The sequence below is a fragment of the Dipodomys spectabilis genome, unplaced genomic scaffold (assembly GCF_019054845.1).
Source record: "Dipodomys spectabilis isolate Male_0828 unplaced genomic scaffold, ASM1905484v1 ptg000234l, whole genome shotgun sequence".
NCBI classification, from domain to species: domain Eukaryota; kingdom Metazoa; phylum Chordata; class Mammalia; order Rodentia; family Heteromyidae; genus Dipodomys; species Dipodomys spectabilis.
Window position 1 is genome coordinate 11,939,472 of NW_024870911.1, and position 22,676 is coordinate 11,962,147.

At 40.8% G+C, this 22,676-nt stretch overlaps 1 protein-coding gene across 2 annotated transcripts in view; it reads right to left on the reverse strand.

Annotated features, from left to right (window-relative positions):
* The window catches only part of Tbc1d30 (TBC1 domain family member 30), a 78,057-nt gene that overhangs the window by 18,506 nt on the left and 36,875 nt on the right, over nucleotides 1-22,676 (reverse strand). For both annotated transcript variants that reach the window (XM_042699144.1, XM_042699143.1), the window contains exons 6-9: nucleotides 20,944-21,129; nucleotides 15,892-16,060; nucleotides 13,776-13,944; nucleotides 7,292-7,397 (exon numbers count right to left, since the gene is read on the reverse strand). In XM_042699144.1, the coding sequence (XP_042555078.1) occupies nucleotides 7,292-7,397; nucleotides 13,776-13,944; nucleotides 15,892-16,060; nucleotides 20,944-21,129 (630 nt within the window). The remainder of the gene's footprint in view (nucleotides 1-7,291; nucleotides 7,398-13,775; nucleotides 13,945-15,891; nucleotides 16,061-20,943; nucleotides 21,130-22,676) is intronic.

Here is a 22,676-nt window from a genome sequence, read left to right on the forward strand (position 1 = left end):
ACTGAAAACTTTTAATAGCAAAGAAAAACTAAATGAATACATAAACATTAAGCCAGCATTACAAAGAATTCTAAGAGGGGGGACACAACCTGAAGAAAGCAACCAGGAACTGGGACCTGCCCCAAACAGGCATTACTCAAAGTCTAACTGAGCAAGCACAGGAGGAAAGGAAAGAAGAAAAACTTAGGAAAACGGAATGGCAGGGACAACAATGCATCTCTCTATCTTTCTCTTAATATAAATGGGCTGAATTCGCCAATTAAAAGAAAACGAACTGAGGACTGGATCAGAAAACAAGACCCATCCATCTGTTGCCTTCAGGAGACCCACCTCTCAGCCAAACATACAAACAAACTCAGAGTGAAGGGGTGGAAAAGGATCTACCAATCAAATTCCCCCAATAAGAAAGCAGGTGTAGCTATCCTGATATCTGACAAAATAAACTTTTCATTAAAATCAGTACAGAAAGACAAGGACGGACACTACATATTAATAAAGGGAACAATCCAAGAGGAGGATATAACCATCATCAACTTATATGCCCCAAATATCGGTGCACCCAGATATGTTAAACAAATGCTCTCAAACTTACAGAATAAAATAGATCCCAATACGATAATACTAGGAGACTTTAACACGCCACTCTCACCAAAGGACAGGTCTACCAACCAGAGGATTGGCAAAGAAGCTACCGAATTAAGTGAGGCCATACTTCAAGCGGAAATAACTGACATCTACCGAGTATTTCACCCTAAAACAACACAGTACACATTCTTCTCAGCAGCTCATGGAACTTTCTCCAAAATAGACCATATCATAGTTCATGCAAGGAACTTAAGCAAATACAAAGGGATCGACATAATCCCCTGTATCCTATCTGACCACAGTGGAATCAAGCTAGCTCTCAATAACAAAGCATACCGCAGAAATTTCTCTAATACATGGAAATTGAACAGCACACTCCTTAGCAAGGCCTGGGTAACAGAAGAGATCAGAGAAGAAATAAAGCATTTCCTACAACTCAATGAAAATGAAAACACCTCACAAAGAAACTTGTGGGACACAGCAAAAGCAGTCCTGAGGGGCAAATTTATTGCCCTCAGTGCCCACATCAAGAGAATGGAGACAGACCAAGTAAATAATCTCATGTTGCAACTAAAACAGCTAGAAAAACAAGAAAAAATGGGACCTAAAGCTACTAGACGAAGCCAGATAACCAAATTGAGAGCAGAGATTAACCAATTAGAAAATCAGAAAACCATAACCAAAATAAACCAAACAAAAAGCTGGTTCTTTGAAAAAATAAACAAAATTGATGGCCCGTTGGCAAGATTAATTAAAAAAAGAAGAGAGGAAACCCATATTAATAGGATTAGGGATGCCACGGGAAACATCACAACACGTACCCAGGATATCCAAACAATTCTAACAGACTACTTTCAAAAGCTATACTCTCTAAAGGAAGAAAATCTGGCGGAAATGGATGCATTTTTAGAGAAATACAAGTTACCCAAACTGAGCAAAGAAGAAGTTAACCAATTAAATAAGCCAATATCCTATAATGAGATACAGGAAGCTATCAAAAGTCTTCCAACAAAAAAAAGCCCAGGACCAGATGGATTCACAGCAGAATTCTATAAGACCTTTAAAGAAGAACTAATACCCATACTCCTCAAGCTCTTCGGAGAAACAGAGAAGGAGGGAGCTATCCCAAACTCATTCTACGAAGCCAATATCACACTCATCCCCAAACCAGGCAAAGACCCAACCAAAAAGGAGAATTACAGGCCAATCTCCTTGATGAACACAGATGCAAAGATCCTTAACAAGATTCTAGCTAACAGAATCCAGAAACACATAAAAAAAATAATACGCTATGATCAGGTAGGCTTCATCCCAGAGACACAGGGATGGTTTAACATACGTAAGTCAATAAATGTAATCCAGCATATCAACAGAGCCAAGGTCAAGAATCACATGATTATCGCCACAGATGCAGAAAAGGCCGATAAAATTCAACATTCATTCATGCTAAAAGCTCTGGAGAAAATAGGAATAGAAGGAACATTTCTAAAAACAATAAAAGCCATTTATGACAGACCAATAGCCAATATTATACTTAATGGGGAAAAGCTACAACCAATCCTCCTAAAAACAGGAACAAGGCAAGGATGTCCACTGTCTCCACTCCTCTTCAACATAGTCCTAGAACCCTTAGCCAGGGCAATAAGGCAAGAAAAAGACATTAAAGGGATCCGCATAGGGAAAGAAGAAGTGAAACTATCCCTTTTTGCAGACGACATGATACTATACCTCCACGATCCCAAAAACTCCATCCCCAAACTTTTAGAAATCGTAAGTCACTTCGGCAAAATAGCAGGATACAAAATAAACCCACAAAAATCAGTTGCCTTCCTATACACTGATAACGCACAGGAAGAGAGGGAAATAAAGGGAGCAACCCCATTCACAATAACCTCCCAAAAAATAAAATATTTAGGAATTAACCTAACCAAAGATGTAAAAGAACTATTTAATGAGAACTATAAAAAGTTAAAGAAAGAAATTGCAGAAGACACTAGGAAATGGAAAGACCTCCCATGCTCCTGGATAGGCCGACTTAATATAGTAAAGATGGTGATACTTCCAAAACTAATATACAAATTCAATGCAATTCCTATTAAAATCCCAATGACGTACATCACTGAAATACAGAAAACAGTCCAAAAATTTATATGGAACAACAAAAGACCTAGAATAGCCAAAACAATTCTAGGGGATAAAGACAATATGGGAGGGCTATCCATGCCGAACTTCAAACTCTACTACAGAGCTATAATCACAAAGACAGCATGGGACTGGCACAAAAACAGACCCGAAGACCAATGGAACAGAATAGAAGATCCAGATATAAATCCACAGGCCTACAGCCAGCTGATATTCGACAAAGGAGCCAAAGACATACAATGGAAGAAACACAGCCTCTTCAACCGCTGGTGCTGGGAAAACTGGGCAGCCACATGCAGAAAACTAAAAGTGGACCCCAGCCTATCACCATGCACCAACATCAACTCAAAATGGATTAAAGACCTTAACATTAAACCTGAATCTCTGAAACTACTACAGGACAGAGTAGGAGAGACACTTGAACTAATAGGCACAGGAAGGAACTTCCTGAACAGAGTCCCAGGGTCACAACAAGTTGGAGAGAGACTCGACAAATGGGACTACCTTAAAATAAAAAGCTTCTGCACAGCTAAATCTATCGCAACTAAGCTAGAAAGACAACCAACTAATTGGGAAAAAATATTTACCAGCAATATATCAGACAAGGGGTTAACATCCTGTATATACAGGGAACTCAAGAAACTAATCCCTCCCAAACCTAACAAACCAATTACTAAATGGGCAAGGGAACTAAAGAGGGACTTCTCAAATGAAGAAATAAAAATGGCAAAGAAACACATGAGGAAATGTTCATCATCCCTGGTGGTGAAGGAAATGCAAATAAAGACAACCCTGAGATACCACCTTACCCCAGTCAGAATGTCCCACATCCACAAATCAGCCAACGACAAATGCTGGAGGGGATGTGGAGAAAGAGGAACCCTATTACACTGCTGGTGGGAATGTACACTTATACAACCACTTTGGAAAGCAGTCTGGAGGGTCCTTAGAAAGCTAAAGATTGACCTCCCTTACGACCCAGTCATACCACTTCTAGGCATCTACCCTGAACAACAGGAACCAATATACAAGGACACGTGCACCTCCATGTTTATTCCAGCACTGTTCGCAATAGCTAGGATATGGAAACAACCTAGGTGCCCCACCACAGATGAATGGATCCAAAAATTGTGGTATCTATACACAATGGAATATTATGCAGCCATTAGAAATGACAAAATAATGGCATTTGCAGGGAAATGGATGGAGCTAGAAGGAATCATGTTGAGCGAGGTAAGCCAAGAACGAAGAGACAAACGGTACATGGTCTCCCTGATAAGTGGATGCTAAATCCAAAAGGTTAGGTGATACGACAAAACTAACAGGACTTAAGAAACAAAGAACTCCCGCTCATCTGGTTGAACCACTACTAAATATCCTCATGCTGCTGATCACAAATATGGTATATAACATGTGAACACTGTTATATATTACAGACTGTGGTAGACAATTTGCTCCAGGGAAGTAAGAATGAACTTGTGACTTTGAAATTATGTAATCATTTAATCACAATCAAAAAAAAAAAAAAAAAGAACCTCGGGGAAGGGAGGGAGGGAGGGGATGGTAGGGGGAAAACAATGGAGGGGGTAACAATGTTCAAGAGGAAGTGTACTCATAACCTCACTCATGTAACTGTAACCCTCTGTATAGTAGCTTTACAATAAAAAAAAAAAAAGCTGTATCTTCTTTACAGAGAGGGAAGATTAATGTCATACAAAAGATACCAAAAATCAAATAAACTGCAACTAGCATTAAATAAATTGCCAAAATCTTTAGTGATGAAGAAGTACCAGAAGAGTCATCATGGATGAAAGTTAGGATATCAGAGACCTGAGCAGGGCCCAGGTGGGCAAACAGAAAATTCACAGATGCAGACATGGAAGGAAACATGCCCTCAGAACCTACCACACTCCTCCTTCCCCTCCTATCTGTAATCAGTTTTCCTTCCCAAGTCTGTCTCTGTTCCATTCTTGTCTTTACCCTTCACTGCTGGTCACGAGTCTTCGTGGTGTGAGACTTGACCTTTACAAATCCCTGCTTCATGGAGCCTCTCATGTACTTAGCAGAAAACACAACTCAAACCGTTTTCCTCCCATAGCTCCTCGCTGTGGGTGGAGTGACATAGTCCTTGGATACCAGCTTTCCTGTGCTCTCTGTCACACACAGCACTGCCTTTGTTCATACTGCTCTCTCAGTCATAAAATGCCTACATGCTCTGCACCTGTGCTTCCAAAACACACACACACACACACACACACACACACACACACACACACACACATTCCTATTTATCTTTAAAGATAAATGTAGACATTAATTCTCTCAAGGAAGCATCTCCTGACTTCCTCTCTTCTCTGCCCCCCCCCCCCTCCTGCTCCTTAAGGCCCTGGGCGCTTAGATCTTCTTTCTTCCTCAACCCTCTCAAACCCTCTGCACATCTCTTGTGTTACACATTTATACAGTGTTACAGGAGACTATGAACTCCCTGAGAACAGATCTCATATAGTCTTCCTATGTGCGTTCCCAACACCCAGCACAACAATTGTTCAATACAGATGCTCAATACAGATTTGAAGAAGTTGACACAGAACCTAGAAAATGTGAGTGGAACATTTGATTTACTAGAACTGGTGATGAGAATTCATGGAATGTTTTAGTATACAGAACAAGGAACAGACAGTAAATGTGGACAGGGACTCTGGAAGCAAAATGCTAATTTGACTGGAGCAGAAGGAATGTAGAAGTAGGGGCCATCAGCTAGAAATTTCTTTAACCCGGCAAACATCAATTGAAAAAAAGAATGAAAGGCAGAAAACCACAGACATTCAATAAACGTTTACTTCGTGAGTTAATAAGCCAATAGAGAGGCTCTGGTGGAAGGCAATACACAAGCAAGCTCCTGTCCTCAAGGAACTTGTAATATTCATCAGGAAATGAGGTGCAAGCTTAAGCTGAGGTAGCACAAAGAGGGGCACAAATAAAATACTCTGTGAAATAGGTGCTGATTTTCGTTGAGCTGATGAGAGAAGTTCTGTGAAGGAGATGAGATCTGTACTGCCACTTTCGAAGGAAGGTGTGTAGAAACAGAAGGGCAAGGCTGGACAGAGAGGGCAGAGGAAGCATGGGAGACAATGTGACCCGATGGGAAGCGGGAGAGGGAGCAAAAGGAAAAACAGATGCCACGGCTGAGAAGGTAATTAATGCCAACTAGTCAAAAGCATGGGATGGTACACTGAGATAGCAGGCAGTGAGGAATCATGCGAGTTTCATGAATGAGAGTACAGGGATGTCTCCGAGTCCTGCTTTAGTCACCTGATTCTGACAGATGACAATCATGAAAGGCCAGGTACAGCCCTTGAACACAGAACTATCTAAATAAAAGACACTTCCGAGCAACAGCCTCCATATGTAAGAAGAGTTGGAATCAGAGCACAAATGTCAGGAGCAGATAGTAGACAAATAGGGAGAGAGGTCCTATCAGGCAATCAGTATTCACCATAGATGAGACCGGTCTGCTAAGAACAAGAGACTCTGAGAAGAAGCTAGGAGTGCCAAGAAGTGAGAGGAAAAAAAAATGAAGCTCACTTTCAAGCCCTAAATCAGTGTCCACATCTTAGTCTTGTAGTCTACTGACTGGGCGCCAGCACCCGCAAATAACCCCAGGCATAGAACCTAATACGAAAGCCCAAAGTTGAGACCAACTAAAAAGAGTGAACTCTTAGAGAAAGAAAAGAAGTAAGGCACTAGGCCAATGCTAGGTACAACCCACAGTGGGTCAGTACCAACAGGAAGAGGCAGAAAGAGTGGAGTTGGTTCAGAGAACTGGAGGAGAATTAGGATAAAATTATGTTATAGAAATGAATGGGAGAGAGAGTGCTAATAAATCCCCTAGCTTTTCTGCTGCCCAGTGTCTATTTCAAAGATGGATGAATATGATCTTGATAAAGTAACTTGCCAGAAACTAGCCAACCCCTTCCATTCTCTCCCACTAAAATTCTGAGTAATACAGAGTAACCTAGGTGGAAAATAAAATGAAGATTAGAATAATTTTTGTATCTCAATAACTCACTAACCCCAAATAATTTACCCTATGAGTTTCCCTTTAAAACAATCTTAGACTTACATTCTTAAACAATTTAAATCATATTTAAATTAAGCATCAAGTGATTTTGTTTTGTCTTGTTTTAGTTTCAGTTTGGGGTGGGGTGGGGTACCTGTACGTGTGCATACTCGTACTGGAGTTTGAACTGGGGTCTTGTCACCCTCTCTTGGCTTTTTTGCTCAAGGCTGGCAATCTATCACTTGAGCCATGCCTCCAGGTCCTATTTTTATCTTGCACCTACTGATTTCAAGCAACACAGTGGGAATGAAAATACAACAAAGAGCCTTCATTCACTTTTTGCTTCCTCTTGTGACATTGATTCTTATCAAATTATACAAACTCTTGGTCAGTTGCAAAACTAAATCTCAAAGCTGGCTACATACATTTCCTAGAATCACCACTTTGCATTGCCTGTTGTTCCCTGGAGTTCCCACACCCAGGCGGGCGCCGCTGCCCACTCACCTGCATGAGTTCGTGGCTTTGCAGAAGGTCATTCTCCAGCATCTCCTGGGTAAGGCGTCCCATGGTGCTGTAGAACTCATCGGCTGTTTCACAACATTCTATCTGCCTAGATGAGGACAGGCCAGAGAAAAGGACACATTTCAGGCATTCGCGCTGAGCATTTAATAGGTACACACCATGGGTACAAGAAATGCTGTCTCTTGCCATCAGAGTAATGGAATTAGCAACCAATAATAACCAAAATCCCTGACACAGCCTGCTACATGTGGAGAAAAGATTAAAAAAAAAATATCAAGCCAACCAGGCCACAGTGGTAGATCCATTCCTGAAGTAGGACAATGACTTCAGTCTAGAAGCTTAAGACCAGCCTGTCTTTTAAAGAAAATTTAGAAAGAGAAAAGAAAAAAAAAGCCAAATTAACTTTGAAGTACTTGTGATAGAATGGATTTCATTTCCCCTATGTGCCTTCCTCCCACCGTGGTGTCTTTATTTGTGCCACGTGAAACTTTCTACCCGTCAACAAATCCAGCATTGATTAGAAACCATAACTACAAGCCAGGCTTCTCTCAGGAGGTTGAGATCTGAGGATCTAGGATTGAAACCAGTTTGGGCAGACAAAACTATGAGACTCATATCCAATTAACTAACAAAAAGCCAGAAGTGGAAGTGTGGCTCAAGTGGTAAAATACTAGCCTGTACGAAAAAGCTAAGCAGGAATGCAAGGCCCTGAGTTCAAGCACCAACAGCAGCATACAAGAAAAAAAAAAGAGAAAGAGAAAGAGGAAGGAAAGAAGGAAAGAAGGAAGGAAGGAAGGAAGGAAGGAAGGAAGGAACAAAGGAAGGAACGAAGGAAGGAAGGAGAAAGAAAGAAAACAAGTTAGAACTACAAATTTGGATACTGAAGCCAAGTACCTGTGGCTCACGCCTATAATCCTAGTTATTTAGGAGGCTAAGATCTGAGAAATGTGGTTTGAAGCCAGTCCGGGGAAGGAAAGTCCATGAGACGCTGATTTCCAATAAACTACTCAGAAAAATCCAGAAGAGGCACTGTGGCTCAAGCACTAAAGCGCTAGCCTGCTATTTGGGACAGGGCCTAGGCCTTGAGTTCAAGCCCCAAAACCGGCAAAAAATAAATTAATTAATTAAATTTAAAAAAAAATAAAATTGGGTACTGAAGAGTAGTTACCCCCTGGAAGGAATCATCTGGGATATCATTAATAGACTGAAATCAAACCAAAATAGAGTTGCAAGATCAAAACTAGGAAACTTTAAACAGCTTATTTCATTAGTCCACAGGATGTTTTCACAGGCAGAAGTTTCTGAGTTCAGGGAAGATGCTGTAACCTAGTAACTTAGGAGATAGAGTAGAATTTAATCTTCCTTTTAAAAGGGGAACAAAAGGAATAGTCCAAATCAAAGAGTGCTAGATATTTCTGATTTATCTAGTATAATGTTTTGTATAATCAGATAATCTGTTGGCCCAGCAACAAGTCATGTGCTTGACATGCACTAACAATGGGTTATTTTCAGTCGTCAAAAAGTGGGGGAGGGGGTCTGGGAATGTGCCTTAGTGGTAGAGTGCATGCCTAGCATGCATGAAGCCCTGGGTTCAATTCCTCAGCACCACATAAACTGAAAAAGCCAGAAGTGGCACTGTGACTCAAGTGGTAGAGTGCTAGCCTTGAGCAAAAGCAGCTTAGGGACAGTGCCCAGGCCCTGAGTTCAAGCCCCAGGACTGGAAAAAAAAAAGTGTGTGTATGTTATATATTATATTATATATATATATATATATATATATATATATATATATATATACACACAGGAAAAAAAAAAAGCTCATGCCTATAATCCTAGCTACTCAGGAGACTGCAATCAAGCAATGTGGTTCAAAGCCAGCCCAGGCAGTGCAGGTTAATCTCCAATTAACCAACAAAAAAGCCAGAAATGGAGCTGTGCAAGTAGTAGAGTACTAGCCTTGAGCAAAAAAGCTCAAGGAGAGTGCCCAGGCCCTGACTTCAAGTCCCAGGGCCAGCACCAATAAAAAAGTATCCTTCTGTTCATCATATGTATAATAACGAGTAAGTAGTTTTTAAAAGTGTGTGTGTTTGTGTCCTCAGTGTCCACAATGCTCTTCAAATACCATTGCCACAATCATTTAAATAAACTAATGAAGTGAAGTGTTAAAGTATTGTTACAAAAATTCAGCAGATGGACTTAAATGAAAGGCGGTTACATTTATCCCAGGGCACAAAGAAGAAAATTAAAATGCTTCATGAGTTTTGAAGAAAGGATCTGTAGGCTACCAGGGTGTGGGGGAGGGGAGAGTATTCCACAGACCTACAGACCTGATGCAGGAAACAGCAGACTTAACTGCAAGACCAAAATGAGAGGAATCATTGCACACCAGAGGGAGCCAGTGAGAACTAAGGCTGGAGAAATCCCAACAACAGATTGCAAAGGCCTCAGACCAGCTGAGCCTCTTCAGGACAGGAGTAGCTGCTAGGCTTTTAATAGGGAATGAGGAAACAGATGTGCCCTTGGCAAGGTCAGCTGGTAGGCAGAATGGCAAATGTGGGTACAGGAGAGGAGACCAGGGAGGTTTATCCAAAAGGGGCCAGGAATGAGGTAATGACAGAGTGACAGTAATTGTGGGCCAGAAGACAAAGAACTTGTAAAGAGATGCCTGAGAAGGTGCTGATGACCTGCAACTCACAGACTACATACAAATGCCAAGCTGCTGAAGCAAGTGACACAGGTGTTCCTCAGGAACACAGAAGCTGTAGGTTACCCACATGCCACTTAGGGGTTTTCTGATGCAATGTTTGTGGAGAAGAGTCATCCAGAATCACAAAGATCCAGGCATATTCATTAGCTGCATGACTGTGAGCAAGTTAATTAACCTAACTAGCTTAGGAAGCTTTCTCACTTGAACAGACTGCAAGGAATACTGCTACTTCACAGGGTTATGAGCTAATGTGCTCTGACTGCCTAACACAAAAACACTGTTAGCTCTGAATGGGTGTTGATTGCCTGTCCTTGCATCTCATAGCTGCATGCTCACAAAGTGTACAATTACAATGAGCAAAACTCTGAAACACTTAAAACTGTACCAGACCAATATATTTTGTGTATCATGTATATATATATATATGTGTGTGTGTGTGTGTGTGTGTGACATATGAATGTTAAATACATATGATGATAGGTAAACAGATGCCAATATATAGGGATAGATACATAGATATCTGACTGATATATGTAAGTCAAATATATCAGAATCCCTTGAATTTTGTAACAGTAGCTCTTTATTAGTAGTAGATTTACTTAATTAAAAGCACAGATTCTAGAGCCAGAGAAACTTGGGTTTGAAGTCAGTCCCTCTCACTAACCCAGTGAAGAGAGACAATTAACTGAACTCTGTGCCTCAGGTCTGATACCTGTAAAATCAAGATAATTATGCATATCTCACATGATGGTAGAGAACAAAATGATTCAACATGTGCAGAGAATGTGGAATGGTGCTTAGCATTGTAATCACTGGTTGCCGGCTCTACGTTGCAGCTACTACAATGTCAATAGTGGAGCATTGTAGGATTCTGATCCTACAATGAGCTGATGGGAAGAACACCAGGATTGCCTTTTTTTTTGGTCAGTTGTGGGGCTTGAACTCTGGACCTGGGCGCTGTCCCTGTGCTCTTCAGCTCAAGGCGAGCGCTCTACCACTTGAGCTACAGTGCCACTTCCGGTTTTCTAGTGGTTTATTGGAGATAAGAGTCTCACGGCCTTTCCTGCCCGGGCTGGTTTTGAACCGAGATCCTCAGATCTCAGCCTCCTGAGTAGCTAGGATTATAGGTGTGAGCCACCAGCGCCCAGCTAGGGTTACCTTTTTTTCTTCCTGTCCCTTTATTAACAACTAACACAAGCTTGGCACTGGTGACTCAAGTCTGTAACCTTAGCTACTTAGGAAACTACCATCTGAGAATAGAGTTCAAAGCCAGCCTGGGCAGGTAAATCCAAATTCAAGAGACTCTTATCTCCAATTAACCAACAAAAAGCTGGAAGTGGAAGAGTGGCTCAAGCGGCTGAGCTCCAGTCTTGAAAGAAAAAGCTTAGTGAGAGCTCAAGACCTTGAGTTCAAGCCCCAGTACATACTTATACACGTACACACTCATACACACACATACACATATACACAACATACATACACATATACACACACACTGCAATGGTGACTATCACAAAGTAGACGGTTTTACTACTATAACCCTATAAGCCAATTACCCTGTAACCACTCTATAGCACCTCAGGAACTATCAAGGCTCAAAAATGCCTAAAATGTGCAGAGTAATTTAGAAAATGACTGTAGGAAAAGATAGATACTGGGAGAAAATGAAAAGTTAAGTAAATAACATTAAATCTCATACTGAAGCAAAAAAGCAAACTACAGTAAAACAAAGGCAAATGATGTAACTAAAAACAAAACAAAATAACAATAACAAAAACAGCAAAACAAAGGCAAGGATATAACTAAAAAGCAAAGTACAATAAAGCAAAGGCAAAGGATATTTACACATAATATTTACACATAATACTGATATTTTAATCCCTGAACTGATAGTGACTGTTTATTTGAAAAAATAAAACTTAAATACCACAAGTCTTCCAGGAAACAACAAAAGAGTAGTTAAAATACTTTCAAACAAAACACACCAGTAGTTTATTAATTTTGGGGGGGGATCTGGTCGTGGGGCCTGAACTCTGGGCCTGGGTGCTGCCCCTCAGCTCTTTAGCTCAAGGCTAGCGCTGTACCTCTTGAGCCACAGTGCCACTTCCGGCTTTTTTCTTTTTGCTTATGTGGTGCTGAGGAATCGAACTCAGAGCCTCAGGCATGCAAGGCAAGCGCTCTACCACTGAGCCACCTTCCCAGCCCTAGTTTATTAATTTTTGACATATTGTTCATGGGTACTTAGTCAAGTGATTCATAGTTTTACTAAAGCAGCATTTACCCATCACTTAGGCAGAAATAGGAAGATGATGTGTTCCAGACCAGCCTGAACTACACAGTAAGATCCTGACTCAAAAAAAAAAGGTAACAATAAATAGTGGCTTTTAAAAAATCTGAGTCCTAGCGACTCCTGCCTGTACCCTTAGCTGCTTGGTAGGAATGGAAAGATTCTGGTTTGAGGATAGAAGTCTATGAGACCTCTTCTAAACCCATAGTTGGAGTACATGGTGCGTGCCTATCATCCTAGCTTCACAGGAGGTTGAGACTGGGAGAATCTTAGTTCCAGGATAACCCAGCAGAAAAGACCAAAGACCCTATCCAATTGGATGCAGCTGGGTGTGGTGGTTACACCCATCTTTACAGCTACAATGAGATGCATAAACTAGGTGAATCATGGTTCAGACTCATATCTGAGCAGAAAGCAAGACCTTATTTCAAAAATAACCAGTGCTGCCAGGCACAGGTGGCTCACACACGCCTGTAATCCTAGCTACTCAGGAGGCTGAGCTCTGAGGAATGAGGTTCAAAGCCAGCCCAGGCAGGAAAGTCCATGAGACTCTTGTCTGTCTCCAATAAACCATTAGAAAACCCGAAGTGGCACTGCGGCTCAAGCGCTAAAGCACTGGAGCTGAAGAGCTGAGGGACAGCGCCCAGGCCCAGAGATCAAGCCCCACAACCGACCAAAACTAATTAACTAAATAAATAAATAAATAAATAAAATAACCAGTGCTAAAAAGAGCTGGAAGCATGGCTCAGTGAGATAAAAAAAAAATCAGTACTGGAAAAAAGGTAAGTAAATTCAAAACAAACCCCAACAACAAAATAAAAACAAGAAAATGTCTCCCTAACTGTTAACAGTTTTATCCTAAGTCATTCCTAATTTTTCCATTACCCAGAGGTACAAAGTTAATGTTGTCACCACCATATGTTAGAGATAAGTGAAAATATCCTATCCTTTTCAGTACTTGGCCCTGCTATGAGAAGGAATGTTAAGTACAAATCCACTTGGTAACATGTTTTGGCAGAACTAGATCTCAACAGAAGACATTCTTGGTGAAAAGGAAAGGAGTTTCATGTGTTCTGCTATTGACAGAACAGTACAGAGTCATGCTAGAGTTTCCTGTGCAAGTAATTTCATTTCATTTTATCATAGCCTGGAAAGGCAGAATGTTTTATAAATAATCCAAATTGTGATATGAGCTGACACATCCATCTCCTCCTCTCTAAACCTTCCAGTTTCTCCAGCTACGTGCCCCCTTCCCTCTGACAAGAAGATCCATAGACATGAAGTAGCCTAGCCTGACACTTCCCTAAAATAGATTTCCTCCAGCCCAGAGTAATCAAAGGAGCCAGTTGAGATTCAGTAGGCTAAAGCATGTCAACAAAGTTCACAACGTTCTCTTTCCCTCACTCTTAACACCTGAAGCACAAAAAAAACACTTCATGCCAACACCAGAGAACAGCAAGGAAAACACTTACTCTGCCAATTTTGCCCATATAGCCAGTGATACCCTTAGGATGATTTCCGAACCTTCAAAGAAGATTGAATCCCAGATCTTTAAAACGGTGTGGTTAGGGAGGCACGTGGCAAAGAGGGTGAGAAACCACTGCATGGTGAAGACGTTCGTAAGAGGGGGCTCATATCCGCCTGAAACAAAACACATACACACGGAAGGCCTTCAGGGCTGATCACTGACAAGATGGCCAACTTCTTCCAACCGCCAGAACATGTTAATATCTCATGACTGACTTCCTTCCTATCTCTACATCCTGGGTCATTGCTCCATTTTTCCTTTCCAGAAACAGGGGGAATCTTACAGAACCTGTTTTTACTCAAATGTAGCTGATGAAGACTAAAGTGGCTAATTATAAATTACTTACTTCTATGCTATCCATAATTCTCAGATCACAATGGGATCATAACTGGAAAAAAAATCTCAACATAGTTGGAGATTAAGCGACATTAAATTTTAAAATATTTTATATATACTTATAAACATATAATATGTAAGATATCGGTTATATGATATTAAAATAATATTTTATAATATAGTATATGCCTATTTCTACATTATACGCAGTTTTAAAGAAAGATTCAGGAACAGGCCCATTCTGAAATTTCTGAATTCACTTTAAAGAGTCCCACTTCCTATTGCTAACATAAGTGTGTGTTTATTAATGAGACATGAAAATACAGATAGTTAGATTGACTCGCTCTCTTCCAGTTAAGTCAGTATGAACAATGGTCTAAATGTGACCAAAAAGAATCCTGAACTTTCTTGCCCTTGTTTTCTCCTTCCTAATCTATAAAGAAATACTTATTCAAAGACTAGAGCTTCATGCTATTCCTTATAGTCAAATGCAAAGGGCTGGGGGTGAAGGGGAGCGGGTGGAAAACTTGTCTGTCTACAGGACAGGCAAGAACACTGTCTATCTGGGAGCATTATGAAGTTCACAGAAATTCATTTACACTGCACACCAAGTTCAATGAGATCATTTAAATGGCCTAGGAGAAAATACATGAGATACCTAGGTACCATTAAAATTTCCAGAATAAATACAGTCATGACACTCAGTATACAATATGTGAAAAATGAACTATGTAACTTGTGGGCAGTGATCAGAGGGGCAACTGAGGGAGAGTTAAGAAAGGGATGACGTGTCCAAAAGAGGACATTTATTCATTGCCTAACTTAGAAAGTGGTAGCCCCTCTGTACCATTCCTTAATAATAATGATTTTTTAATTTCCTATGCATTCTATGCAAAGATTAGATTCCCAAAATCCCTTAATATGCTACTTTGGTGGTTGGGAATGTGGGGCATCTTTTTGTGTATGAGTTGTCATATATTTGTATGCCTTCTTTGGAAAATGTCTATTTGAGGTCTTTGGATATATGTTGGTTATTGAATCCAGGGCCTTACAAGCACTCTACCACTGAGCTATACTGCCAATTCTACATCCCCAGACTTAATATGTGTGGGTCAGACTAGACTGTAGGTGTATGGTCGACAACAGAATCTGACACCCATGTACAGCAAACACAGCAAACTTTTGACTGCTCTTTCTGGTGCCCAGAGAACAGGACAGAAATATAAGCACTGTGTCTAACTAGAGTAATTAAATGCAAGTACTTCTAAAAGCCAGACAATGCCCTCTAGATAGCAGAAACTCTCAGAGCTTGCCTCCCATTACCTCAAAGGATTTGGGAAAACCAGTTGGTACAAAATTATAACTATAGCCTAGTTTTAAAGAACTCCTATAGATTTGGTGCCAGCTAAGAGCAGTTGGACTCCATAGTAAAATATGTACACCATCTTCATCTAGAATTCAGTATATCCTGTTAGTTGTTGATATAGTACTGGTGTAGTTTTAGGCTCTCAATCAACTTTCTACCCAGGGCCAGTTAGAGGTTCAACAGTAGCCCTATATGTTTTTAATCTTGCTTCTCTTCTCTGGGTTCTAAACTGCTTTATTGCCCCAAACTCTTAAAACAAAAATACCTGGCAACCTGTATTTCCATTCCAGGCTTAAGCTTATTTATAGAGTAGACTCAGAGAAGCCCAATATTTTCAGAGGCAATGAATCATCCCTACCCGCACTGTCTTTGTTTGCAGTTCTCTGCAGAGTATCCAGGTGCTGAGATAATTCCGGGAGTTTCAATTTCAAGAGGTCCCTGAAGACAGCCATATCCACAGACAATGCCCGGAGATTATTAACAAAATAGCTTTCAGGAAGGACCTTATCAATCAGGTAAATCATAATCTGTAGGAGAAAAATAAAAGAATAAAAAAAAAACAAGATTGCTTCATAACAACCAAGATCCTAACAGGTCCTAAATTAAAAGAATACATTCAAATCAATAAAAGCAGCTAGCCTTAGTACACCAACCATCCTTTCAATGTGTCAGAATCAAACACCCTGTGGTGGGAGCAGGCAGCATAATTATCTCAGTCACTCAGACCCAACGTCTACTGTTAGCTGAGATTGTGGGAAGAAAGGGCTGCCAGACCTGAGCGCATCCTGTATGTAGTTGCAATTACACAACTCTCAGCCTCAAGGAGGAATGAGAAAGTATGAGCTTCGTCAACAGACATCTCAGGAGCTTCAGTACTTGCTTCCTGGTATCCACAGCTTTACCACCTGCACATGAAATCCAGGAGCCAGCCTGCCATAAAACTCCCACAAAGCAGCAGCCATCAACCTGGGTTATTATAGCAATTTGCTGCTAGCTTTTTATCCTTTTTCCTTTCTGGAGAGATGCAGCCAGGCTTTATTTGAATAAACAAAACTTCTACAATCTACATTTCTTTGATCAATATTGTCATACAAGTTCTTTGAACTACAATTTCATTCTGATTTCTCTACTTGTATTACCACCTTTCTAGAATGTTAATTTAAAAAAAAATCAGAGGGCTGGGAAGGTGGCTCAGTGGTAGAGTGCTTGCCTTGCATGCCTGAGGCCCTGGGTTCGATTCCTCAGCACCACATAAGCAAAGAGAAAAAAGCCGGAAGTGGCGCTGTGGCTCAAGTGGTAGAGCACTAGCCTTGAGCTGAAGAGCTGAGGGACAGCACCCAGGCCCAGAGTTCAGGCTCCACGACTGGACCCAAAAAAAAAAAAATCAGAGTGATTCAGCAAAATATACATGAGTTCTGTTGGTAGGTCCTTAATCCTGCCTATATGCTGGGTGCCTGCTCCCTAAAAGATGAGCTCACACACCAGAGTATTGGCAAATCAGAGTTTCAAGGCTGCATGTTGCTAGATAATCTTTGTTGTATGTTTTGCTTTCTGTCTCAGGATCCCACAAAACTCTATTTTAATATATGTATATATATGTGTGTGTGTATATATATATCAGCCAGGTGCTGATAGTTCACACCTATAATCCTAGCTACTCAGGAGGCTAAGATCTGAAGATGATGGTTTAAAGCCAGCCTGTACAGACAAATCATGAGACTTCTCTCCAATTCACCACCAAAAAGCAGGAAGTAGAGCTATGGCTCAAGTAATGAACACTAACTAGCCTTGAGCAGAAAAAAATCAAGGACAGTGCCCTGGCCCTAAATTCAAGCCCCAGTTACTGGCACAATTGTATACATATATATGTATATATTCTTCCTAGCTCTTCCACAATCCCACTTTCTCATTTGTGGTTTATAATTTCTATAGTTTGGTTTGTGAGAACTGACTCTTAAAGACCTTTGGCACAGATGAGTAAGCCCAGCAAGTCAGCCTTGTTATTGAGGACTGGATTTACCAGGTAAACACATCATCACCTAGGAATCAGGAGCTCAGCAACAGGAGGAGTCCACTCAGTCCTCAGGACAGAGAGGGTCCCAGGGGAAAGAGCAGATTCCCAGCAGGGCAGCATGCCCCAGTATGGACCCACACTCCACACACCGGGGGAAAAAATGAAAGTATAGGGTCACAAAGGCAAATTTAAAGGTAACTAGCTGTGAATTATTACACTTTTTACCTAAGGATATATTATATAGTACTAAGAGAAATATTCCTTTTTTCCCTCCCTTTGGTAGTGTGGTGCTAGGGATCCAATCCAGGGCTACAAGTAGGCAAGCAGCACCCTACTACTGAGCTACATACAGCCCTATCCTTTATTAAAATAGACCCAAAACAAATAAAAAAAACACAAAGCAACTAAAATCATCTCCAAGTCTCGTATTAAGCTCACTTATATCCATGACTGAATTTCAAAGGCCAAATTCTATATCTTTGCGGGGGGGGGGGGGGGGGCCGCAGTGGTGGTGGTGGTGGTGGTGGTAGGTGTAGGCATTAGGGCTTGAACTCAGGATTTTGAGCTCTCCCTTAGCTTTTTTGCTCAAGACTGGACAACCCCACATCTGGTTTGTTGTCTTTTGGGAGTTTTTGCTGATTAATCAGAGATAAGATTCCCTCAAGTTTATCTGTCCAGGCTAGCTTCAAACCACAATCCTCATATCCCAGTCTCCTAAGTAGCTAGGATTACAGGCCCTCAGCCACTGGAGCCAAGCTTATATCTTAAAATAGAATAATAAATATGGATAAGTAGCAAGAGAGCTTCAAACTTTTAACAAATACAAACAAAATAGTTACTCAGGGGCTGGGAAGGTGGCTCAATGGTAGAGTGCTTGCCTTGAATGCATGAGGCCCTGGGTTTGATTCCTTAGCACCACATAAGCAAAAAGAAAAAAGCTGGAAGTGGTGCTATGGCTCAAGTGGTAGAGTGCTAACCTTGAGCTGAAGAGCTGGGCAGAGCGCCCAGGCCTAGAGTTCAAGCCCCATAACCCTCCCTCCCCCCCAAAAAATAGTTACTCAGGAAAAAATAAACCAACAACACTGCTACTTAAAAGCAAGAAGCGGGGCTGGAGATTTAGCTCAGTAAAATGGCACTTGCCTGGCAAGCACAAGGTCCTAAGTTCAGTCCTCAGTTTTGGAAAGGAAATTAAAAAAAAAAAAAAAGGCAGGAAAAATGTTTCCTTCATTTCTATATATTTCCTTTGTAATTTCAACTTGCAGAGACCAAAATGGCTATGAAGAAAACACAGACATCCTATAATTTCTTTGGCACCAGAAAGCTTTCTTCAGGACCCCAGTACTCTTCTGTATGTTAAACATCTAACAAGAAGACCTATCTGCTCCTAAGGGATGGAAATGTATAGCATGTCCTTCATTTACTTGGGGGCAGAAATACAAAGACTCCACTTTTCAACTCCATCCAACCCAACCTTTCATGAGAGAGTTCAAATTCTCAACCATGAGCCTTTTCAAGAGTTCAAAGTTTATTTCCCTAAACTCCTCCATCCCACCCTCTAACCTGAATCTTCTATTCCAACTGTTCAATGGAACACTGCTCATTTGAATCATACACATTACATTTTTTTTTAAATCCCGAGTAAAATCGATTGACTGAGTAGACAAAATGCCTTTTTAATTTAAAATGCCTTAAAGTTATGTGTTTGATTTTTCACTATCTTCTTCACCTATCCCTGGCCCCTACCTATTCGATGAACAGGTGGCTTCAATATTGTTTCTTTAAATACACAAATGGAAAAAAAAAAGGATAGGCTAGATTTTAATTAGATCTCAATCGAGATGGAAAACACATTTATTTTTCCATACCACATCAGTGACTGAGAATATCACTTAGAGTATAAGGGGGTGTGTCTTGCATGCAAAGATGAAACATCCATGTCATACATCACAAGCACTGCAATCAACAAAAGTTTAAAGGTTCATACATAAATTGGCAGCCTACACTGCCCTAAGCAAATAAGGCAGTGGCCATCCTCCACATCTGAAAGGCTTTTTTTTCCATACAGAGTGTATTTCAGGTAACTCACTGACTCACATTCAAACTTATAAGTTACTATTGTTAATGCTGCAGAACTATTTTTAACTAATAAAAGGATCATAGGCATCAAAGATTAAAGGATAATGATATAATTTACTCCTGTAACTTTTCTCCATGCAAACACTTCCCTAGACCCCTTCAGCCCACCTCCTCCATACCATGCCCCAAATATGAAAGAGGAAAGCAACCCAATATGACAGCCAATCAAAATTAAATGCAGTGGAATGGCAGGCAGCTTCTAATAGGAGCCCCAGTTAGCCCCAACCCATTACCTTGAGTATGCGTTGGCCCTCGTGACCACTTGAAACAACTAGAACATGGAAAAACGATATCTGGCCAAAACTTCTGTAACATATTCTGATAAATTCCAGCCCACCAGTCTGGGAGATGGAGGGACTTATGTGACAAGGAACTAACAGAGGCTTCTAGCCAACAACATTAAGAAACTGAGACCTCTCAGTTCAACAGTTTATGAGGAATTGAAATCTTGTTAACAACTGCACAAATACACTCGGCAAATGGTCTACCCACTGCATCTTCAGATGAGACAATATGAACACCACACTATGTGTCCTCTAACTAGCTAACCATGACCAGATTTCTGATGCAAAGAAACCATGAAGTGATACGTGCTTGCTATTTTAAGCAGCTAATTTGTTACACACAAAAAATGCTTGATAAGAAATGTACTCATTACCTTGCTCATGTCATTGTAACCCCTCTGTATGGTATTTTCACAATAAAAATAAAATACACTCCAAAACATTAATATTTAACTTGCTTAAAAAAATATGATGCAAAAAAATATATATATGATGCCTGGGGCTGGGAAGATGGTTCAGTGGTAGAGTGCTTGCCTTGTATGCATGAGGCCCTGGGTTCAATTCCTCAGCACCACATAAGCAAAAAGAAAAAGCTGGAAGTGGCGCTGTGGCTCAAGTAGTAGAGTGCTAGCCTTGAGCTGAAGAGCTGAGGGACAGTACCGCCCAGAGTTCAGGCCCCACAACCAACAACAATAAAAAATAGGATGGCTTACTTAAGGCATGATGGTCCTACTTAAGACCAAAAATACTCATTTCCTTCACAAGTGGCAGCTACACACATCTGTCACTTGACCTGGCTTCAATCGGGGGACAATGCTATCATAGATAATTACAAAGGATGGAAAATTATACAATTGCTATCATACGTTTATTATAAAGTTATTGGAATGAGCAGAGGCATCAGAGTAGAAAATTATACTTCCAGGTTTTCACTCTAAAAGAATTCCAATTTTCTTCATCAGAGCCTAACACTCACTTTCAATGCATCTCCTTCATTGCCTTCCATCACTTCCAAAATGAGTGCAGCCAGGATGTTGAAGCCTTGACAGTACCCAACATTCTTGTTCCATCGGGCATAGGCCAGCAGCACCCGCTTCAAAACCACTCTGTCTTGCTCAGCCTCTTGGCCACAGTAGGAGCTACAGCCCGTACGGTGGAGATCCTAAAATGGAAGGGAAGAAATATTTTTTAAAAATAACTCCTATCCTGTTGCTAGTGCTTCATACCTATATCCCTACTTGCTCAAGAGGCTCAAATCTAAGGTTCAAAGTTTGAAGCCAGCAAACCTAGTATACTCTTATCTCCACTTAACTAGCAAGAAGCTGAAAGTGGAGGTGTGGCTCAAGTGGTAGAGCACCAGTCTTGAGTGAAAAAGCATAGCAAGAATGTGAGGCTGTGAGTTCAAGCCCCAGTACCAGCACCCACATGCATACACACACACACAAACCCTCCTAATATGCCCTTCAAATTAAAGTCTTTATTCTGCATCTCATTAGGCAGAATCAAATGATCAATTATCAATATGGATTTTAGTTTTTTAAAACATATATGCAACTTATATCAGGCAAAACATCATTTCAATTTTCCTTTTCCTGGTGTTTTTCCACTAGGCTAAGAGAAATTTGCGGAATTCAGTCAGGCAAATTTTCTTAGTTTCCAAAATTAACACAAAAAGTAGCTCAACAAAAATTATATTTATAGGCTTATAAAAAATTAACACTTTTTAAAATGTGTATCTGTTATCTATAAAAAACAGATCATTCCAATACATGTACAATAGTTGCTAATGTTATTCCTTTGTAAAAACAAAAACAAAAACGTGGTATACTATTTAGCTGTCAAAATTCTAATGTTACATAAAACCAAAATACCAAAAAATACAATCTGCTGGGCACTGGTATCTCACACTTGTAAACCTAACTATTCAGGATCCTGAGATCTGAGGATCAAGGTTTGAAGTAAGTTTGGGCAGACAAATCTGAGAAATTATTTTCCCCAGTTAACCAGCAAAAACCCAGAAGCAGAGTTTAATTGGTAGAACACTAGACTTGAGGAGAAATAGCCAAACAGGAGTGCCATGTCCTGAGTTCAAACCCCAGTACCGGGAGGAGAAAGAAGGGGAAGGAGGAGGAGGAGGAGGAGGAGGAGGAGGAGGAGGAGGAGGGGGAGGAGGAGGGGGGGGGAGGAGGGGGAGGGGAGGGGGAGGGGAGGGGGACGAGGAGGGGAGGGGAAGGGGAGGAGGACGAGGGGGAGGAAAGAAAAAGAAAAAAGAAGGAAGAAGGAAGAACAAGAAGAAGAAAGGAGGAAGAGGAAAGAATAAAAGAAAATTACAATCTGTATTATGAAGAGAAAAATCATTCTATCGAAACTGCTTTATTAATTTGTATAAGAAGGACAGAAACATTTGTTGTGCTGTAATATGTATTTTTTTGGGGGGGGGTCTGGTCCTGGGGCATGAACTCTGGGCCTGGGCGCTGTCCCTCAGCTCTTCAGCTCAAGGCTAGAGCTCTACCACTTGAGCCACAGCACCACTTCTGGCTTTTTTCTTTTTGCTTATGTGGTGCTGAGGAATCAAACCCAGGGCCTCAGGCATGCAAGGCAAGCACTCTGCCACTGAGCCACCTTCCCAGCCCAGTGCTGTAATATGTAATAAGGCCAATATCTGTATCTTAATTAGCAAGCGGTAATCACCAAATTGGTTTTCAGGAA